General features: G+C 43.7%; 1 protein-coding gene across 1 annotated transcript; it reads left to right on the top strand.

Moving 5' to 3' along the window:
* Positions 1 to 13,833: 13,833 nt before the first annotated feature.
* On the top strand, positions 13,834 to 16,158 carry C33H11orf87 (chromosome 33 C11orf87 homolog). Its single transcript, XM_032472462.1, has 2 exons — positions 13,834 to 13,988; positions 15,087 to 16,158. The coding sequence occupies exon 2, from the start codon at positions 15,349 to 15,351 to the stop codon at positions 15,949 to 15,951; it is 603 nt and encodes a 200-aa protein (XP_032328353.1). The 5' UTR covers positions 13,834 to 13,988; positions 15,087 to 15,348; the 3' UTR covers positions 15,952 to 16,158.
* The last annotated feature ends 1,538 nt before the right edge of the window (positions 16,159 to 17,696 follow it).

Raw genomic sequence — 17,696 nt, 5'->3', positions numbered from 1 at the left:
TCTACAGACGTGAATGTTCACTGCCATTGAGCCCGGGGGTCTAGAAGCATGAAGGTCATGTAATTAGAAAGTGCGTAAAATGTTCCTAAAGTCTAGTGGGATAGATTTGCTTGTCCTGAATGAAATTGCTTAAGGAAACGGATTTTAACTCCTGTTTTTCTTATATCAATAAAACACGAAATCTTGGGTGGGAAAATGGAGTGTTTTTACAGGTAGAAGCCAAGTGATCTGTGTTTACCTAAGCATCATCTTCTGGAACTTCCCATCTTGTCATTTAGCCTTATTCTCCCTGAATGTCTAGTGCACCTGTCTATATATCTATACAATTATAATTGACGTATATATGAAGGTAGCCTCTCACGTCCCATCGCTAGGATTATATGTTGCACCTACGAGTCCTCTCCTCCAGGGTATCCAGGTCGTTGTTTTTACACAAGAGATGTGAAATCACAGAATGTTAAAGAGCATATAGCACACAATTCTAGTTTTGCAAAAGGGAAAGCTGAACTTCAGAGACATACAAACTTGCTGTATATTACATATTCATTTAAACAATGAAAGAGTCATCAAATCATTCATTCAACAAATATTCCAGGTGCTTAATGTCCAAAAACATAAAGATATAAGATATAAAGATGAATAACATAATCCCTGACATCAAGAATTTCACAGTTTTCTTGGGAACAGAAATGTAAATAGCATATACTGCCAGTAGTGCATACTTTGGCTTGAATCTTTGGAGAACAGTTTGACAACATATAAGGTTTTTAAAAAATGGCTTTGTTTCTTCAGTTTTATTCCCAAGAACTAATTCAGTGGAAATAAACTTGGATGCAAGCAAAGATTTAATCATAAAATGTTCTCTTTTTTTGGTTTTAAATAATAGCATTGCCTATGAGAGTGTTGCTAGATTTCAGAATAAACCATGGTTTATGGTGCATGGAATTCTTTGCAGTCATTAAAACGTATGTTGAGGAAGAATATTAACATAAATCATGACATATTATTGAGAAGTCAAAAGATAGATACTCTTGCAGTTTATATTTCAGGAACGTATTTTTAAAAGTTCTGCATGTCTTTATTTATGCCTAGGAAAAAAATCAAAGTATTAACAATAGTCATCTCCAAATGGTAAATTACAGATACCATTCTTTTTTTGTTGTTGTTCCTCTTAGCTGTATTTTTAATGTTTTCCAATGAATACATAGTCTCTTTAAAAGAAAAAAGAAAAAAACTTACTTCTAAAGTAAATGAATTATCTGGATATCAAGATAGCACTTTGGTTCCTGAATATCTGGAACCCATGGAGCCAAGGGTGGGAAGGTCTGGCCTGGGGCTGATCCTGTGATCAGTGACCCATTGGACATGAGTGGCTGTTTTTCACTGAATTGTCAAATTGAGTGTTATATATAAATACTTTCAGTTTTTAAATTTCATGGAGGAAAGCCTAGAATAAATGTTTTTTTCTGAATTTTTGTGAGGAAGAAGCAAGTAACAATGAAATACATCAGAATCAAAGATGCTTTCAAAGCATTTCCAGAGCACAGCTCTGCTCATTCTCTTGTGCCAGCCAGAGCTGTCGACAGTCCTCCCCTTGAGCTCCTTCAGCCTCCAAGGACACCTCAAATTACCAACTATTTCCCTGTGTTCAGTACTGGTCCTGTGTTTTGATGGGCTCTTTCCTTTGAAAATTGGTGATTTAGGTGTACATGCTCTTTATTGGACAGAATAACAAGTCACCCAGAACATCCCAGTCTCTAGCTGCCCAGGGTAGCCAGTATTTACTGGTTATTAGATCTCACTAATCTCTCTTCTAAACTCAGTGCTTTCAATCTATTAGGGAGGAATCAATGTGACATCAAAAAGATGAACTGAGACAAATTCAATGGGAACGCTGCACCAAGGTCAGAGTGAAAACAATATTTACCTCTCAAAGACCTTCAGGCACTCAGACAGATTAAATTAGGACAGGAATGAGTACATGCGCTCTATTTATTTAGTTGGCAGAAAGTGCTTTATTTTATATGGATTGCATAGCTATCACTGAAAATGATCTATTTTTAAAGTGTCACACCTTGTCGGAGAATCTGGCTTCCTAAAGGACACAGTGTAGTCTACAGGGGCACAGAAAGAGGGAAGAGACAGAGAGTGAACATTTCTCGAACATCTCTGGGGATCTTATGTAACTTACCCCCTTTTCATTAGTCTCAATTCTGAGCTCTTTGGAGGTAGGGGGTTATCATGATTCCCATTTTACAGATGAACAAACTTAAGCTTGAGTTTCATAGAGTTTACAAAATAAATCCACAGTTGCATAGTTGTTTAAGAAGCAGTAACGTATTTCAGACTCAGGTTTATCAGACCCCAAAGTCTATGCCTTTTATAAAGCCTTCTACTATTTCTGAAGGGCCAGCAGAATGAATGCCATAGTGTCATGTTAAGTCAAAAAGGAGGCAGAGAGATTAAGTGACAGGAAAGGTAGACTTGGCATTTAGACATTGAAAATCTTCTAGGGAAGTTGTCACATATCTTCCTATCTTGATATCAGCAGATATCCCTGGGAGATGCAAGGGAGGAGGAGAGTATGATCAGGTTATGGCACCTTTGCAGGCAGAGTCTCGGTAGGACTGACCCTCAGCAAAGCCCAGGAGCAGTGGTCATTGTCTCTGGGCCTCGGACTTCAAGGTGGGGCAGAATGTGAAGGCTGTAGTGAGAATCCAGCGCCCAGGAGATGTAGCCTGGACCAGGCATGCTCCACACCTTCACGGTGCCGCCTGCCCACTCCTAAGCTCCCCCTGCCTTTGTGACAATTGACTTGCAAATAAACAGATGTAAATTATATAAAGGCTTGGTAGAATATTTAAAACATTTTATCAGTACAGAAACAAATGATAGGAACTTTGGGCATTATTTAAAGCTGACTACATAGGTCACCTCTTGGGTGCTGGATCATTGAAAACACTGTAGCCATAATCTCAACGAAGGGCAAGTTAACCCTTTGGGCTCTAGTGACTAAATGCTCCAGGCCAGCTTTGCTTTTCCTAATACTTGAACCTCCTGATTGTTGGGGCTCCAGAAACCAAGCCAAGTGTAGCCAGTGTGGGGCCAGGGGCCTGGAGAAAATGGGGGATATATCTGCATGGATTAATGGAAAGAGCAGGCTGTGCAGACAGACAGACTTGAGTTTGAATCCTGGCTTCGTCTCTGAGTAGTTGTGTGCTTTTGGACAAGTTATTCACCCTCTCATTTTCTTCACATATAAAATGGAGACAATTCTCTATTCCACAGGTGTATGCCAAGGATTAAGTGAGCTTGTGTTTACTAATACTGTGTATTACAGTATTTGTTGAGTGACTACTTGCCCCCTTTCCCTTTTCTGCTGGTGTCTTCCTTGCCTTCAGCCCTTTCCCTAGTCTGGAGTGTGGGGTAAGGATGTATTAGAAAATGCTTTAGGAAAGACAGGCTTCCACTTTCTGCTCTTTGGGAGGTCGGCTTCTGCCTCCTGCTACTACTTCCTCTTTTGACGATTTTGATCCTCTCCATTACCTCCAAGAAAGATGAACCAGAGGATATGGAAGAAGCAAAACTCAAGCCCATCTGCTCCCTTCTTTGTATGCGCAGCTCCTGGGAGGAAGCTGAAAGCTGTTAATGGAAGTGATTATGTATGAGACTCTTATTTATGATATATCTATTCTAGACAGTACAGAACGAGATCGAACATCAGCCTTGCTGTCCAATGAAGTTGCTGTACTTGTCGGTGAATAATTTCAGGAACGCGGCAAAAGCTCTAATCATGGTACACCTGGTTGTTGGGTCATTAGGAGCCACTGGCTCTGCCTCTCTTCCTCTCTCTCTCCCTTTTTTTATTGCAGATAAAGAGGGTTCCTGGCCTGTCGCTGTCAGAGGGACAATTTACTATGAGTCTGGGAAAGATGTTAGCTTTCTTAAGTTCTTCTTAGGTTTTGCTTCTAATAAACGAATTCCTAGATGGTGGTGGAGCACTCAATGACAGCTTGCTATTGTTAGCAAAGGATGACAGATGTGGAGATAATTTTGAATTGCGTTAATGTTCTGAGGAACAAATGAACTTCTGTTGACAAAACACCTGATTTAAATAATGGGTTAAGCCCTATGAAGTTTCCTTGCCCCTGCTGGAAAACTCAAATCTAAGAGCAAGAGTTGTTCTTGTGAGATCTGATACCATCATAATCCCAAGAATTTTTTTTTTTTAATTCTTATTAAAGAATCAGTTTCTTTGGATTATCAAGTTACTAAGAATAAAAGTATCACACTTGAAAGATCTTTGTAAATCAGCATAATCATACCAAATGTATCCTGTGATGCAAAAGTAGTATGATTTAAGATTGTCTTAAATCTATCTTAGAATAGCTGTCTCTCTCTCTCTCTCTCTTTTTTTTTTTTGACATTTGGCTTCTTGATGTTAATGACCACAAATTTATCTGAAAGACAATACACCTGCGTTTCCAATACCATGGATGAAATGGCTTCCTGTTCTCATTAGTCCATCAGACCTGAGCGGCTTTGTGCTCTACCCCTTATTCATTGTCTCCTCTTCCCGAATTACCGTACTGATATTCTCTGCAACTCCCAAATAAACTACTGGCATTCAAGCCCTTGCCTCAGGGTCTACTTCTGGAGGAACCCAAACTAAGAAGAGGTCCAAGGAAGAACACTCTAATGAAAGGATTCTGGAACTTGCCAACCGAATCACAAAAAGGGCTCCCTTACTGGTGGCAGCAAGAGAGGTGATGGTAATGATGATAACGCCTGGCACGCTGAGCAGCTGTGAAGAGCCTCACCCAGGGTTGAACTGGAGTGGGATATAAGCTGTAATATCTCGGCATTTTGGGGGTGTCATGGCAATGGTAATTTGAAGACTATGGAGTTGGTTGCTGTTAATTGTCATAGAGGCACTGAAGGGAAAAAAGCGGCAGCCTCAGTTCAGCAACCATCAAATTATTCTCAGTGTGAATCGCAGAAAACCTCTAATACAGCATCTAAAGGGACCAGAGGACAGATCCAGCTGAAAGTCAGGTGCAGACCTGAGTGTGAAAGGGGCAGAATTTTGCAACGACTCAATTCTTAGCCCTGGCAAGTCTCTTATGCTAAAACTGGGGCCTTGATCGGGAGGGAGTGTGGCTCTGAGACTGAGATGGGGCTCTCTGGGGCTGATGTACTTGAAAACCTTGAATTTGCAGATTCTCTTGAACCCCTGGGCCTACAGAGTGGTTTACTCCCCACTGTTACAGGATAGCAGGTTTTCTCATTGCCTAGAAGTCATTAGAGGCAGACTCCTTATGAGATGATACATCTTCCTCAAGGTTTACCTCTGTCCCTCTCACAGATTCTAAAACAATAACCAGGTTCAAAACTCAGCTTGGATTCCTGAGAAAATACTTTCCCTGCACTAGGAACAAGAGGATCATCTCAAAACAGTTTTAAGACTTGGCTAACGTGTCCCGGCAGAATCAGGAAAACAAATCTGAAAGTGGACTTTGCGGGTATCAGACCAGCAGTAAGGACTATGAGGCTGGATACTGAGGATTTTTGAAATGGGGGCATTCTCCCATGATGCCAGCTTTAAGGCACTGGAAAGACTCCTGTGGTTGGTTCTAACATGCTTCTGGGATAGCTTCCTTGAAGCTTGGAAAGTGAAGGCCTGCAGCAGCAAATGAGATGCTGTTGGTATATAGATACCCAGGTCCCTTGCTCCCCAGGTAGGGGGATTCTGGATGGGTGTTGAACACTCTTTCTCAGTTTTCCTTTAGGATTAAACAGCAAGAAGCTGAAAGAAATAGATTCCTGGGGGGTGGGGTGAAGAAATATTCACCAGTGACACCTGAGAGAAGGGCTGAATGTAAATGGATTAAGGAGGAGGGTTTTTTTTATCCCAAGTCAACCTCGACGCTTGTCAGGCCCCAGGAGTGTAAAGGCGTCTTGAGATGGAACCAGTCTAAATAAAAAGTTCCTACCCCTTTACCATTTGTCCCTCCCTTTATTTGACTCCAGAGATAAAGCAAACTGTCTAGCAATCTAGGGATGGATGGTGAGGAATAAAGAGAAGAAATACAAACCAGAGGAATAAAGAAGCCAAATATTACTACTGTTTATGGCTCTAGGTTTTCATTTAAAAATAAGCCCACACTGTGAGGAAAAAGAAAATATATAATTAGTTTTTTTTTTTAATTTTTGTAAGTCTTGGACTAGATATTCTAATTACTGAATTGACATTGTGTTCTGATTTAAAAGAATGTAGGAGTGTCTTTTAACCAAAAGTGATCCCCAAAGTCATAATGTCTACCAATTTTTCATTCAGCAGCAGAGAAAGTATTTCTGGACAATATCTAAAGGTCCAGTGAAACAAACAAAAAAACCCCCAAAGTTTCATTTGATTACATAAAATGTATCTCTTCAACATGCCCTTTCTTTTATTTCATTGCTGTCTTTGTCTGCCCCATGCATGCTGTTATAGTAACAAAGATACAGTTGATAGCAACTAATGCAGAGAAAAGGTAACTTGGAATACAGGAAGAAATCTCTGCTGCCTTATATGTTTCTTTCCTAGTCAGTCATGCTTTGGGGTTGATAACTTCTAGGCAATTTTATTTTAAAACTGTGTTCACATTGCTTCATTTGTTTTCTTTTTCAAGCATAAAATGATATACAGACAATGAAAATAATAGTATAAGAGATAAAAGGTTGAAAACTATAGGGCCATTTGGCTTTCTTTCCTGATTCTCAAAATAAATACAGTAATATTGCTTCATAAGGAAAAGAGAAACAGGAGGAATTGAAATGGTCACCCACAATGTGAAATAAGTCACTTAGTATCATGTGTTCTATTAGAATCCTTCAGAGCACTGAGGACTATGTGACCTTCAACCGAGCTGTGACCCAAACCAAGTGTTTCTCTCTTGCTGTAAGCTTCAATGTTATAGAAAACAAAATCCAAAGCTGTACGCAAAAATCCAGCAAGGACCTCCTCTTTCTTTGCATGAGATTTTATTTACCATGGAAAGTAACAATTTTTGTTGGCACTATTTGTTCTCATCCAAACTCTCTTGATTGATCCATGGGAACTTTTTTCTTAATTTGTTATAGATTGATTTATTAGAGAATTCCTCATTCCACATCACAGTCTTTCTTGGTCAAATTAGTAACTCAGAGAAAACAGTAATTGAAATTGTCATAAAATATGGGTTGTGCTCAAGATGCCCATCCCCTCCTTCGGACCGTTGTTTCTTAACTGTACAGAGAGAAGTTGCATGTCTGGACCAGCGGTTCTCAGCCAGGGGGGTTTTGCATCGTCACCCCTGTGACATTTGGTAGGATCTAGAGATATTTTTGATTGTCAGGACTGAGGAGGGGCACTACTGACATCTAATGGGAAGACACCTGGGACACTGCTAAACATGTGTGTTAGTTTCCTCTTGCTGCACAGCAGTCTAAACAACACTCATATATTATCTCACAGATCCGTAGGTCAGAAGTCTGGAGTGATTGGGAGGGAGAGCAACTTCTCTTCTTAGAGTCTCAGAGGGTTGAAATCAAAGTGTTGGCTAAGCTGGGCTCTTCTGTGGAATCTCTGGGGAAGAATCAGTTTCTAAGATTATTCAGGTTGTTGGCAGAATTCAGTTCCTTGCAGTGGTAAGACTGACGTCCCCATTTCCTTGCTGGTGTCAGATGTTCTTAGGTCCTAAAAGGCATCCATGTTAGTTTGCTCATGTCCCCTGCCACCTTCTAAGTCAGCAACAGCATGTTGAATCCTCCGTGTGCTTTGAATCTCTGACTTCCACTTCTGCTACCAGCCAGAGAAAACTCTTTTCTTTTATAAGTCTCACCTGACTGGGTCAGGTCTATCTGAATATTCTTCATAGTTCAAGGTCAACTATGTGGCAGTTAAATTACATCTCCAAAAATGTCTTCATAGCAGTACTTAGATTAGCAGTTTGACTGAATAATCAGGGGGTTTTAATCATGAGGGACCATCTTCAGAATTCTGCTTTCCACAGCAGCCTATAATGCATAAGACAGCCTCTCACAACAAAGAATTATCTGGCCCCAAATGCAAATGCTGCCAAGAATGAGAAACTCTGGTTTAGCTGTATCTTTTTTGTGCATGGTGGAACTATTTTGTTTATCTTTGTCATGAAAGACAGATTCACAGCACTTGAAAGAAACATATGCCAGTGGGTTTCTGATCATGATTCAGAACTCTCATTTTCCAGGAGCTGTTGGTCATAAAGATCTTAAGAATTACTTGACATCTGTTGGTCCATCTATATTTACCCATCAACCTCTTAGCTTCACTTCTGTCAGTCTACTTAGCTTACAGTCCTCTGTTCTTTGATACATGTGATATTTCACTTAAAAATATGAGAAAAAAAGAGAAATATTAACTTTTTTTGCCTTTGGCAAGATAACCAAAATGTGATCATGTATGTGACTAGAATGCAAGTTCCTGATTACAGAGCCTTTTCTTTGGTCACTGATGTACTGAGCACCTAGCACAATTTGAGACACATGGTAGGCAGACAATGAATATTCATTGAATGAATGAAGTTTCCCAGTCAAGGACAATGTAGCAAGAAGAATCTTGACTTTTTGCACAAATATCCAGATTTAAATGGGTCTGAGACTTGATTGGAGAAGGTTTTCATTTGAGGTATAAAGGGATGAAGCACATGTTTATGCGGCTTGAGCTTAGAAATGCCCTCATGGGTATATAAAGGTGTGTAGGCTTTTCACCTTTCTTAAAATTAGAAAAGCCATCTGGTTTACACTTCCACTCTAGGAAGAAATCTCCTATATGACACCCCTGATGGGTCCAGTTGGTGTTTGAGCCTTTCCAGATGGTGTCACAGGAGTTGGACATTTTGGAATAGAAACCTTCAAAATTTTTTTGCCTGAACACTCCCTAAAATAATTTTGGAAAATCATAGACCCCTTTGCACATTTTAACTTGACATCTCAAACTTTAAAATCGTAATAGTTGCAAAGAATATAATTTCTGGCATATTCCATAAAGTACATCGTATAAGTATTTTAAATATATTTTGTCAAGACATCAGATTGATAGATTTAGTTCATTCAGGTTTGTATGATGTGCCTTCCATATTCTCTGTCAGGCAAATGAAGTTCAAATTGTCAACCCAAATAGAAAAATCAGGCTTACTCTCTGTGAGAAAAAAAAAATCATTTTTCAATTTAAATAAACTGGAATTTATTTAAATATTTCAACTTAAACTTGTACCCTTGTGACAACCATTTCAGTTCTAAATTCTAAGATAAATCGATATATAGATAGACATAGAGCCTCAAAATGAATCTGTCACCTGGATGAATAAAGCGCTGTTCCAGCAATATTTCTTATAGATGATCTTTCTGCTTTGCTGTCACTCCTTGGGAGTTATACATCCTCCAGGTCTTGCTGTGTTGGTTCCCCAAAGGTGTTTATACCCTGAGTAATGCATGATAATAAGACTGGGGGCTGGAGAACTTAGGTTTTTCTTTTGCAAAGTAGGAGAAGTGTAAGGAGAGGTGACAAAGGATAAATTTTAACCTGAGATAGATACATTTTGGGAAAAAGTATATATTTAGGTTGAGGATTTGGGAAATGATTCCTTTAAAACTAAACATACCCATATTTCCACTGGAAAAAATCCTAGTGTGCTCCCAGGGATGTGGGTCCCCAGTTTGAAGGCTGCTAGTTTAGATGATAACCTGCTGCACAACTAGAAAAGTCTTTTCAATAATGAAAAGGTGAACTGAAATATACTTCCTACCAAATATCTGTTCCACTATATCTCAGTTCTCTCGTGACTATCCAGAGCCAGATAAATTCATCTTCTATTGATGATGTTCTAAACACTTGAAGATCCTATGATGCATTTCCCACGTCTCCTCATCTTTAGGGTTAATATTCCCAGTTCCTTGAATTGCTCATTATTTATCATTGTTTGCAGTCGCTTCACCCTTATAGTTAACTTCCTATAAGAAATGCTCAAACTTATAAAAATTTCCCCAAATATTAATGTCCAAAATTGTGTAATGCTTCTATTGCCAGAGTTAAATAATAATATTAGTAATATCTTTACAACCTAAAGAGTTACCATTTACTGAAAGCTTACTATATGCTCAGTGCTTAAAGTAAACACTGCAATGAAGATACTGTTCTCATTTCGCAAATGAAAAGAATAAATCAGAAAAAATAAAAACCTATATAACTCGAAGAAGGTCAAGAGCTTCATTTAGTACCTTGTTTATGAATTAGTTGCTGACTGGGCCAGTAGTTGATTTCACAACATGACAACATATCTCTGTAGGCATGCAGGGACCCAGAGTGGTTGAGATGTGTGATTCAGAGCAGGATCCACTGAACATCCTCTAGAAAAGTGTCACGCTGCACTGTGATCTGGAATGACCTGCCTAGGTGATCGAGAGCAGTGAAAGTGTTTTCAGAGTGGACTCTGCCCATCCCAAGGGGCTGTGCGGAGCATCCTGTGGGCTGCTGCTGAGGAGAAGGGCGGACCCCGTGGTGAGGCATCCCATCTCCCCTCCTCTGTTTTGATCAACAGCTCTGCTTTCCTTCAGTTTTACTTGCTTAAACTTCCTCAACTGAAGGTAGATAGAGATAAAGATAAAACTGTAATAGAGATAGAGACAGAGATATGTGTGTGGGGGATGTGTATGTGTGTGTGTTCATATGTGCGTGAAGGAGAAAGAGAGAGAGACCACCAATCATGAAAAGAATACTAACTTTGAAATCAGTCTGCTTGGGTTTGATCCCAGTACTATACTTACTAGTAAGTGACTTGGGTGTGGTCTTTAGCTACTCTGAGCTTTAGTTTCCTCACCTGACATATGGCAGGTACTCAAAGATTTTCATTGAGCAAATAAGTGAATGAATTAATAAATACATAATTTTGTATTTTGGAAGAAAAAAAAAACCTTGCAGGGTTACATTGAGACTTAATGCTATTATAGGGAGTGTTTAGTACAGCCTGGTACATAGTAGGTGTTTTCGCAAATCATCATCATCATAATAGAATTTCTTATTTTGTTGTTTTGTTATTGATTCAGTCCTTTTTTGGATTGAAGTGCTAGGTGCTTGTGTGGCACTTTTCTCTAAGCTAGATGGAAATTCCCCATCAGATTTGAGAGCAATGTTATATGTTGCTGAATACTTGGAATGTGCTAGAGTCCAAAGGGGCTTTCCCATCACAAGACAAGATTATGGGAATCTCAAGCCTTCTTGGTCCTCCAGTCTTGGAAGCATAGCCTGAGAAGTTTGGTGGCAAAAACAGTGGCAACCTGCTGTCTGGAAGAAGTCTTGCTATTGTGCCAAAATCATATAGCAGTTCAGTGAGATCAACTCCTGCAGTCCACAAGGTGTGCCTGTTTGCTGCTGGTGGTATTCTTGGGGCTTGACCCATACCACCCAGTGACATCCATGTCTATCTATCTATCGCACATTTATTCTCTGGGTAAAAACAAATTATGAACCCACAGATTATTCTTCTTGAAAGAGAAAGGGAAAAAAAATGTGTGCTGGGCTTTGACCTGAAAGTTGGTGCCTTTAACCTACATAAATCACTTCCAGTTAAATACCATTGTCTTGTGGATCACATTCATCGGCTATAGACTGTAAATTTCCTAAGGCAAGACTTTGTTTTTTCAAGAGTTGTGTAAAATGGTGCAGATACTTTTAGCACTCCTGGTATAACAGATGGTTATCATTTATAACAAAAGAATAAAATGGGAGCCTAATCACATGTCCTAGAAGCTCAGTGTGCAAAAGGAATCCCATAACATACGTATTATATTCCCTTTACAACATATTTTGAAGGTGTGTACATTGCTCACTGGGAAAACCTGATAACTCACTCTTCTAAGTCTAGAAAACAGATAGACCAGTGAGAGTTAATTCTAATTATGTAAAGATTCTTTGCTTTACAAGACAGTTTTTTTCTAAAGAGACTCTTTAAATAGCCAGATCTCTTTTTGGAGTATTCAAAATTGGATTTGCTTTACAAAATGTTGATTAGACTTAACTTTTCAGGGGCAAAGAAAATGTGCAAAAATGGGCATTGTATGTCAAGCGTCACTGGTGTAGTCTCACTTACTGATCATGGTGAAAACAAAGCTCACCATTCTATACCTTGAGCCTACCAAAGTCAGACTGCCCAAATGTGGCAGGTGGCTTTTGCAGGGCAATAGGTACCCTCATGCCAGGCAGGAGAGCTAAGCCAGCATTGGGGTCACTGGCCATCACTAACTGTGTAACTCTGGCAATCTGTGCTCCCAAGAAACCATGCATTATTCAGCGTGTACTGCACTATTAGCTTAAGTAGAGATAATTTTTGTTTTAATTGAAACAATTACGAAGAAAAAGCTGATACTTTTATTTGAATAAATCAAAACAGAATTTCTGGGGAAAATGTATTTCTTTCTCTCTATATAAGACATGGGCAAGGATAGAGAAAGAAGTTGAAGTAGGACTAGATAGGAACACAGACTCAAAAGAATGGACACACAGATTATGGACAAACAGCCTTTTACCCCCTCCTCCACCCCATGTCAAATCCTCTTCCTTACAAAACCTTCAGCTTGCAAATGCAAGCAGATAGGTGGGCATCAGGCATTCCTCCTCTCTCTAAATTCCGACCCATAACAGGAAGACAGTGTGTCTGCAGGATTCAATTTAGCAAGTGAGGATTGTACAGACAGTGTGTTGAACTTAAACGAGAAGGGAAGAAGGAAACGCACATTTCATAAGAAACCTGAATGCCTTCAAAGATCATACAATGTCTTCGAAATTGCTGTTCCAGGCTGGCTTCTCCAGTAGAAAAATGAGAATACTTTGCTTTGAAATTGGCTACGGTAACCAAATGCGCTATTCTAAAGGGTTCTGAACCAATAGTTGGTTAGCTTCTGCCCAGATTTCGGTGGGCTGATGAGAATCTTTCAGAAAGTTCTGTGCATTGTGCTGAAAGGCTATTGATTCTGCACAAAGGCACCAAGCACTTTAACAAGTATTAGGGTCAATGAAGGGGTATTTTGTAAGAGGCACAACGCTCGGAATTTTCATAGGGCAGTTCATCTCTGCACTCCTCTGAGTGATTTTCCTCTTCCTACCTTCTAAGCCTTTTGTGTGCTTTGTGTGCTCAAAAGGGTCTAGATTGTCAGAATAGAAGGGGCCTTTATACACTGAATGATTCTTGGGCCTGGGGATGTGTGCGCGTGAGACGAGAGGAGGATCGTGAGTCGGATGGAGTGAAAATAAGTTGGAGACTCCGATGGAGGGGAAAGAGTTCATTTGGATTGTTTGATGTTAAATATACGTTCAGGTTTGTATTTCAGGTCCCCCACGGCTGTGTTCAGAAATCTCTCTCTCACGCACGCACTTTCTGTTCAGAGCCAGGCCGGCACAGGCAGGATTGGAGAGGGAGGAGATCCTCGTCAGCAGAGGGAGGAAGCCCATTGTGTGCCCCGAGGGCAGGTGGATCTCTAGAGCGTGAAAATGTGTTCTTGGAACCACGTGGGAATGGGCTGAGGGTGAGGAATCCGGCAGCCAGAGAACTGAAGCTTCAGCCCTTCCTAGGCATAGGAGTGCGGAAGGTGGGCTGCTCACAGGGTAGAGGCTACGCCCCTCAGGCTCCTGCAGGGGAACAGTAGGGGGCGGGGAACCTGTGTGGCGGAGGCTCGCTCCGCCAGGACGAGGAGTTGGGGTATGAGGGTGGGGTGGGGGCCTGAGGGGTGGCTTGGAGCCCTGTCGGTGGCTGCCTGACGTCACCGGCCTCTCTGGCAATAGGCTGCGAGCTGAGCTTCCCGAAGCAGCGGCGGCGGCGGCGGCGGCGGCGGCAGCGCGGCTTGGTCTCTGGCCCCATTCACTCCGCGCCTTCTGCAGCCGCCACTGCAGCCGCGCGGCGGGGGCTCCCTCCCTGCAGCCAGCTTGGCGGCCCCAGGTAAGGGACGCGGTGCGGCGAAAGCTCCGGGCGCCCGGGTGAGCGGGCGCGAGTGGGTAGGGCAGCCCCGGCGGCCTGCGCAGGCACCCCCGGCCGTAGCCTCGGCCCCCGCCCCTGCCCCGGCCGGGGCTCGCGCGCCGCCTCGCTGCTCCGCAGTGCAACAGTTTGCAGCCGCCTCTCGAGAGCGGCAAGGGGGCTCCGCTGCGCGCTGCAGGTCTGCCTGGCTCTGGTCCCCCGGAAGAGCCTCGAGGCCCTCGAGCTGGTTCTGGGAAGGCCCGAGAGAAGGTCCGTTCCCCAAACTTTGCGGGTGGGAACCCTCCCCCTTTCATTTCCAGCCCCCTTAGAAGAAGCAGAATATTGCCATGTGGGGGGCACAGGGGGATGGGGAGAAGGGGGCGTTTGCAGGGATGTGCTTTAGCTGAGAAAGGTGCTTCAGCTGGTTTTTTTTTTTTTTTCTCTCTGTCTGGGGGGGAGGTACCGGGGAAGAAGGCTGGAGAAAGAATGGAGCGCAATCGTGCGCGTCAGCCGCGGCCGCGGACAGAGGCGGAGTGGGATGTGGCGCCAGGGTTACCCCCATGGGAATGGGACCTAAGGGATCTGACGCGGTCCAGGGAGGGAGAATCTGGGGGAGGAGGGAAAAGAAGGGAGGACTGCGTACCCGGAGGGGGCTCGGAGGCTCGGGGTGGGTGCTGGGAAGGGTAGGATCCAGGAAAAGACATCCATTGAGAGGGCGAAGGAAACAGGAGAGTCGGTACTCTGAGAAGCAGGGACCGCGTTCCGAGGTGGCTGCGTGTCTGTTGCAATTAGAAAGTTGTGGAGGGCGCAGGGAGGCTGCTTATCTGCTGAGTAATCGGCTTCTCCGCGGCCGGCGCAGACCCCTTCCCGGCAAGTGGGCAAGTGGCGCGAGCGCGGAACTGGAGGCATTGGTGCGCGGCCAGGGGCGGGCGGGCTGGGGTCCGCGGGCTGCGGAGAAGACGGGCAGCGCCCAGCTGAGGCAATGTGCCCAGAGGGCCGCTTTGCAGTGGCGGTGATCATTCCGGTTCTCCGCGCTCCCCTGGTCAGCGGCCGGGATCCTAACTAAGCCTGTTCTCTTTGCAGCCTGGTGCCTTGGCCGAGGAAAAGGGCGCGCAGACACGCGTTCGAGGCGGGGCTGGAGAGGATCTCCTGGGCACCGCTCGCTCCCTGGCCAGCTTGCTTGCCCGCAGTTGCTCCCTCGCTCCTTCGCTCGCGCGCGCATCCCCTCCTCCCGCACCGGGGAGTAGTTTTGGGTGGCGTGGGCTCCGTCCTCTTCTTGGCTGGTGAGAACCTTGTGCCCAAGAGAGGAAGTCTGGTGGGCCCGGCCCCTCCCAGCCCAGCGCCGATGAGTGCCAGGGCGCCCAAGGAGCTGAGGCTGGCGCTGCCGCCGTGTCTCCTCAACCGGACCTTTGCTTCCCCCAACGCCAGCGGTAGCGGCAACGCGAGCGCCCGTGGCCCCGGCGCAGGCGGCGGCGGCGGCGGGGGCGGCACCTGCATCACTCAGGTGGGACAGCATCTCTTCCAGTCCTTTTCCTCCACGCTGGTGCTGATTGTCCTGGTCACCCTCATCTTCTGCCTCATCGTGCTGTCCCTCTCCACCTTCCACATCCATAAGCGTAGGATGAAGAAGCGAAAGATGCAAAGGGCTCAGGAGGAATATGAGCGGGATCACTGCAGCGGCAACCGCGGCGGCAGGGGGCTGCTCCAGCCCGCGGGCGGCCAGGCCCCGACCCACGCAAAAGAAACCCGGCTGGAGAGGCAGGCCCGGGACTCTGCCTCCTGCGCCCCTCCCGACGCTTCCTCCTCCTCGTCCGCTGGCCTGCCGTGCCGGGGGCCCTGTGCTCCTTCGCCTCCACCACCGGCCCCCAGTCCGCAAGGAGCACACGCAGCCTCCTCCTGTTTGGACACAGCTGGCGAGGGCCTTTTGCAAACGGTGGTACTGTCCTGATTGTCTAGCCCCTCTTCTTCCCTTCCTCGTTTCCAGCATCTTTGCCGTCCTTGCTTTCTTTCCTCCGGCCTTCCTCTTCCACTTTCCTGTGGCCTCTCTTCCTCCTCCTCCTTTCCTTATTTTTCCTCCCTCTACTCTGTTTCTCCTCCGCCGAGGCACTGTGCGGTATTTGTAAATATTGGGCGAGGAAAGTCTCGGAAGAAGAAATAACGCTGATAACAATACTTTATTATTAATATTTATAGTAATTATTATAATACTAATAACACAATCCAAGCGCATGACAAATCACATAATTTCTCATTGTCAACGAAGAATGCGTCTTCCCCCTCCATCCTGAGCCCCCCACATTGAGGAGGAGAAACCGCACAAGCTACCAAACACATTAAAAGTCATTGACTCAGAGCAAAGGGAGTGGAAGGGGCCCGGTGTGTTGTACATAGCTGTCAAGTTAAGGTTCAGTTAGCTTTGTTACCCTCCACCCCCAACGCTTTCACTTTTCCTTTAGCTTCCCTCCTTCCCCCATTACCACTTTCAGCCGGGCTCAGTCAATAGTATATTATAAAGAAAACGTATTCACTAAGCACCAGGACTACAGAGGCCACAGAGATAGCCCCAGAAAAACGTTTATGACAGGTACCACTCTCCAGTCAACCCTCTTCTCACCTTTAAGTCAACCGTTCTCTTTCCTAGGACCAGGCATTTTAATTTACTTTTAAAGTGTCCCTCGCTGGCCGAGCATAAATATATTAGAGATCTTTAAATGAGTTATAAAAAGGAAAAGAAATAATCTACTGTTTTAGTTCCCTGCCCCATCCCCACCTGTACACCTTTGACTCGTGGCGTTTTCAGGATTCACGAAGGATCCGGGAGCTGTCCAGCCAGGTCTGGTGCTGAGATTGTCTCACAGAACTGGTTACTTTCTTTGGTTGTGCAGGCGGAGGAGGGGCTGTTTTGGATACTGACTATTCTAGCTTTTTGTTGGTTTCCTCTTTTTCTACGATCGGGTTTGAGTGTACTATTGGTTTTCTTATTATTAATCATTGCGTAAGTTACCATTTTTGTAAAAAGAAAAAAGTATTAGGTGATGTGCAGTACTGAAAGTGCAGTATCTAACCAACCAGAATGTTTATGTTTAATTTTTAGCACAAGTGCATCTTTGTTATATATTTATTATATTGGTACCAAATACAGAAGCGAACTATAGTTCTGTACTACATCCTTCAAACTGTATATTCCTGTTCTTAATTTCAAGCTGTTGATATAATGGTTACCACTGGATGAAGATTTCAGTGGTGCAGGCCTGGCTTCTGCTGTTTCCAGAAGTGTTCTTTTGTACCTTACTCTGTTGTAGACTGTTATAAAAAGATGACACATATGTTTTCTTATTTCTTTTGCGAATAACAGAAACAACCACAACAGAAAACAAACAATGGATGTGCAGGAATGCCATCTATTAAAACATGGTTAATATTTAAACAGTGCCTGTAGTCCTCCCTGCATGCAGTTACCACCTGGAGGCAGTGGTGTGTGTGCTTGCTTGTACTGTATGTGTTTGAGGGTGAGACTGGTGGGGATGTTGGGCAATTTGGATGACAGGACATGCAAATTTCAAGAGAAGTTAAACCCAACTGCTTGTAGGATAAAAATGTTTGCAGCTTGTTTAGTTAGAAATCTGTGTCTGTATCTGAGATTCAGCAAAAGAAGGGCTCTCTTTCTCTTTCTCAGTCTGGCTTACCTAACTT

Source organism: Camelus ferus, chromosome 33 (assembly GCF_009834535.1).
Source record: "Camelus ferus isolate YT-003-E chromosome 33, BCGSAC_Cfer_1.0, whole genome shotgun sequence".
Classification (NCBI taxonomy): domain Eukaryota; kingdom Metazoa; phylum Chordata; class Mammalia; order Artiodactyla; family Camelidae; genus Camelus; species Camelus ferus.
The sequence above is the reverse complement of the archived record's forward strand: the minus strand, read 5'-3'. Positions and strand labels throughout refer to the sequence as shown.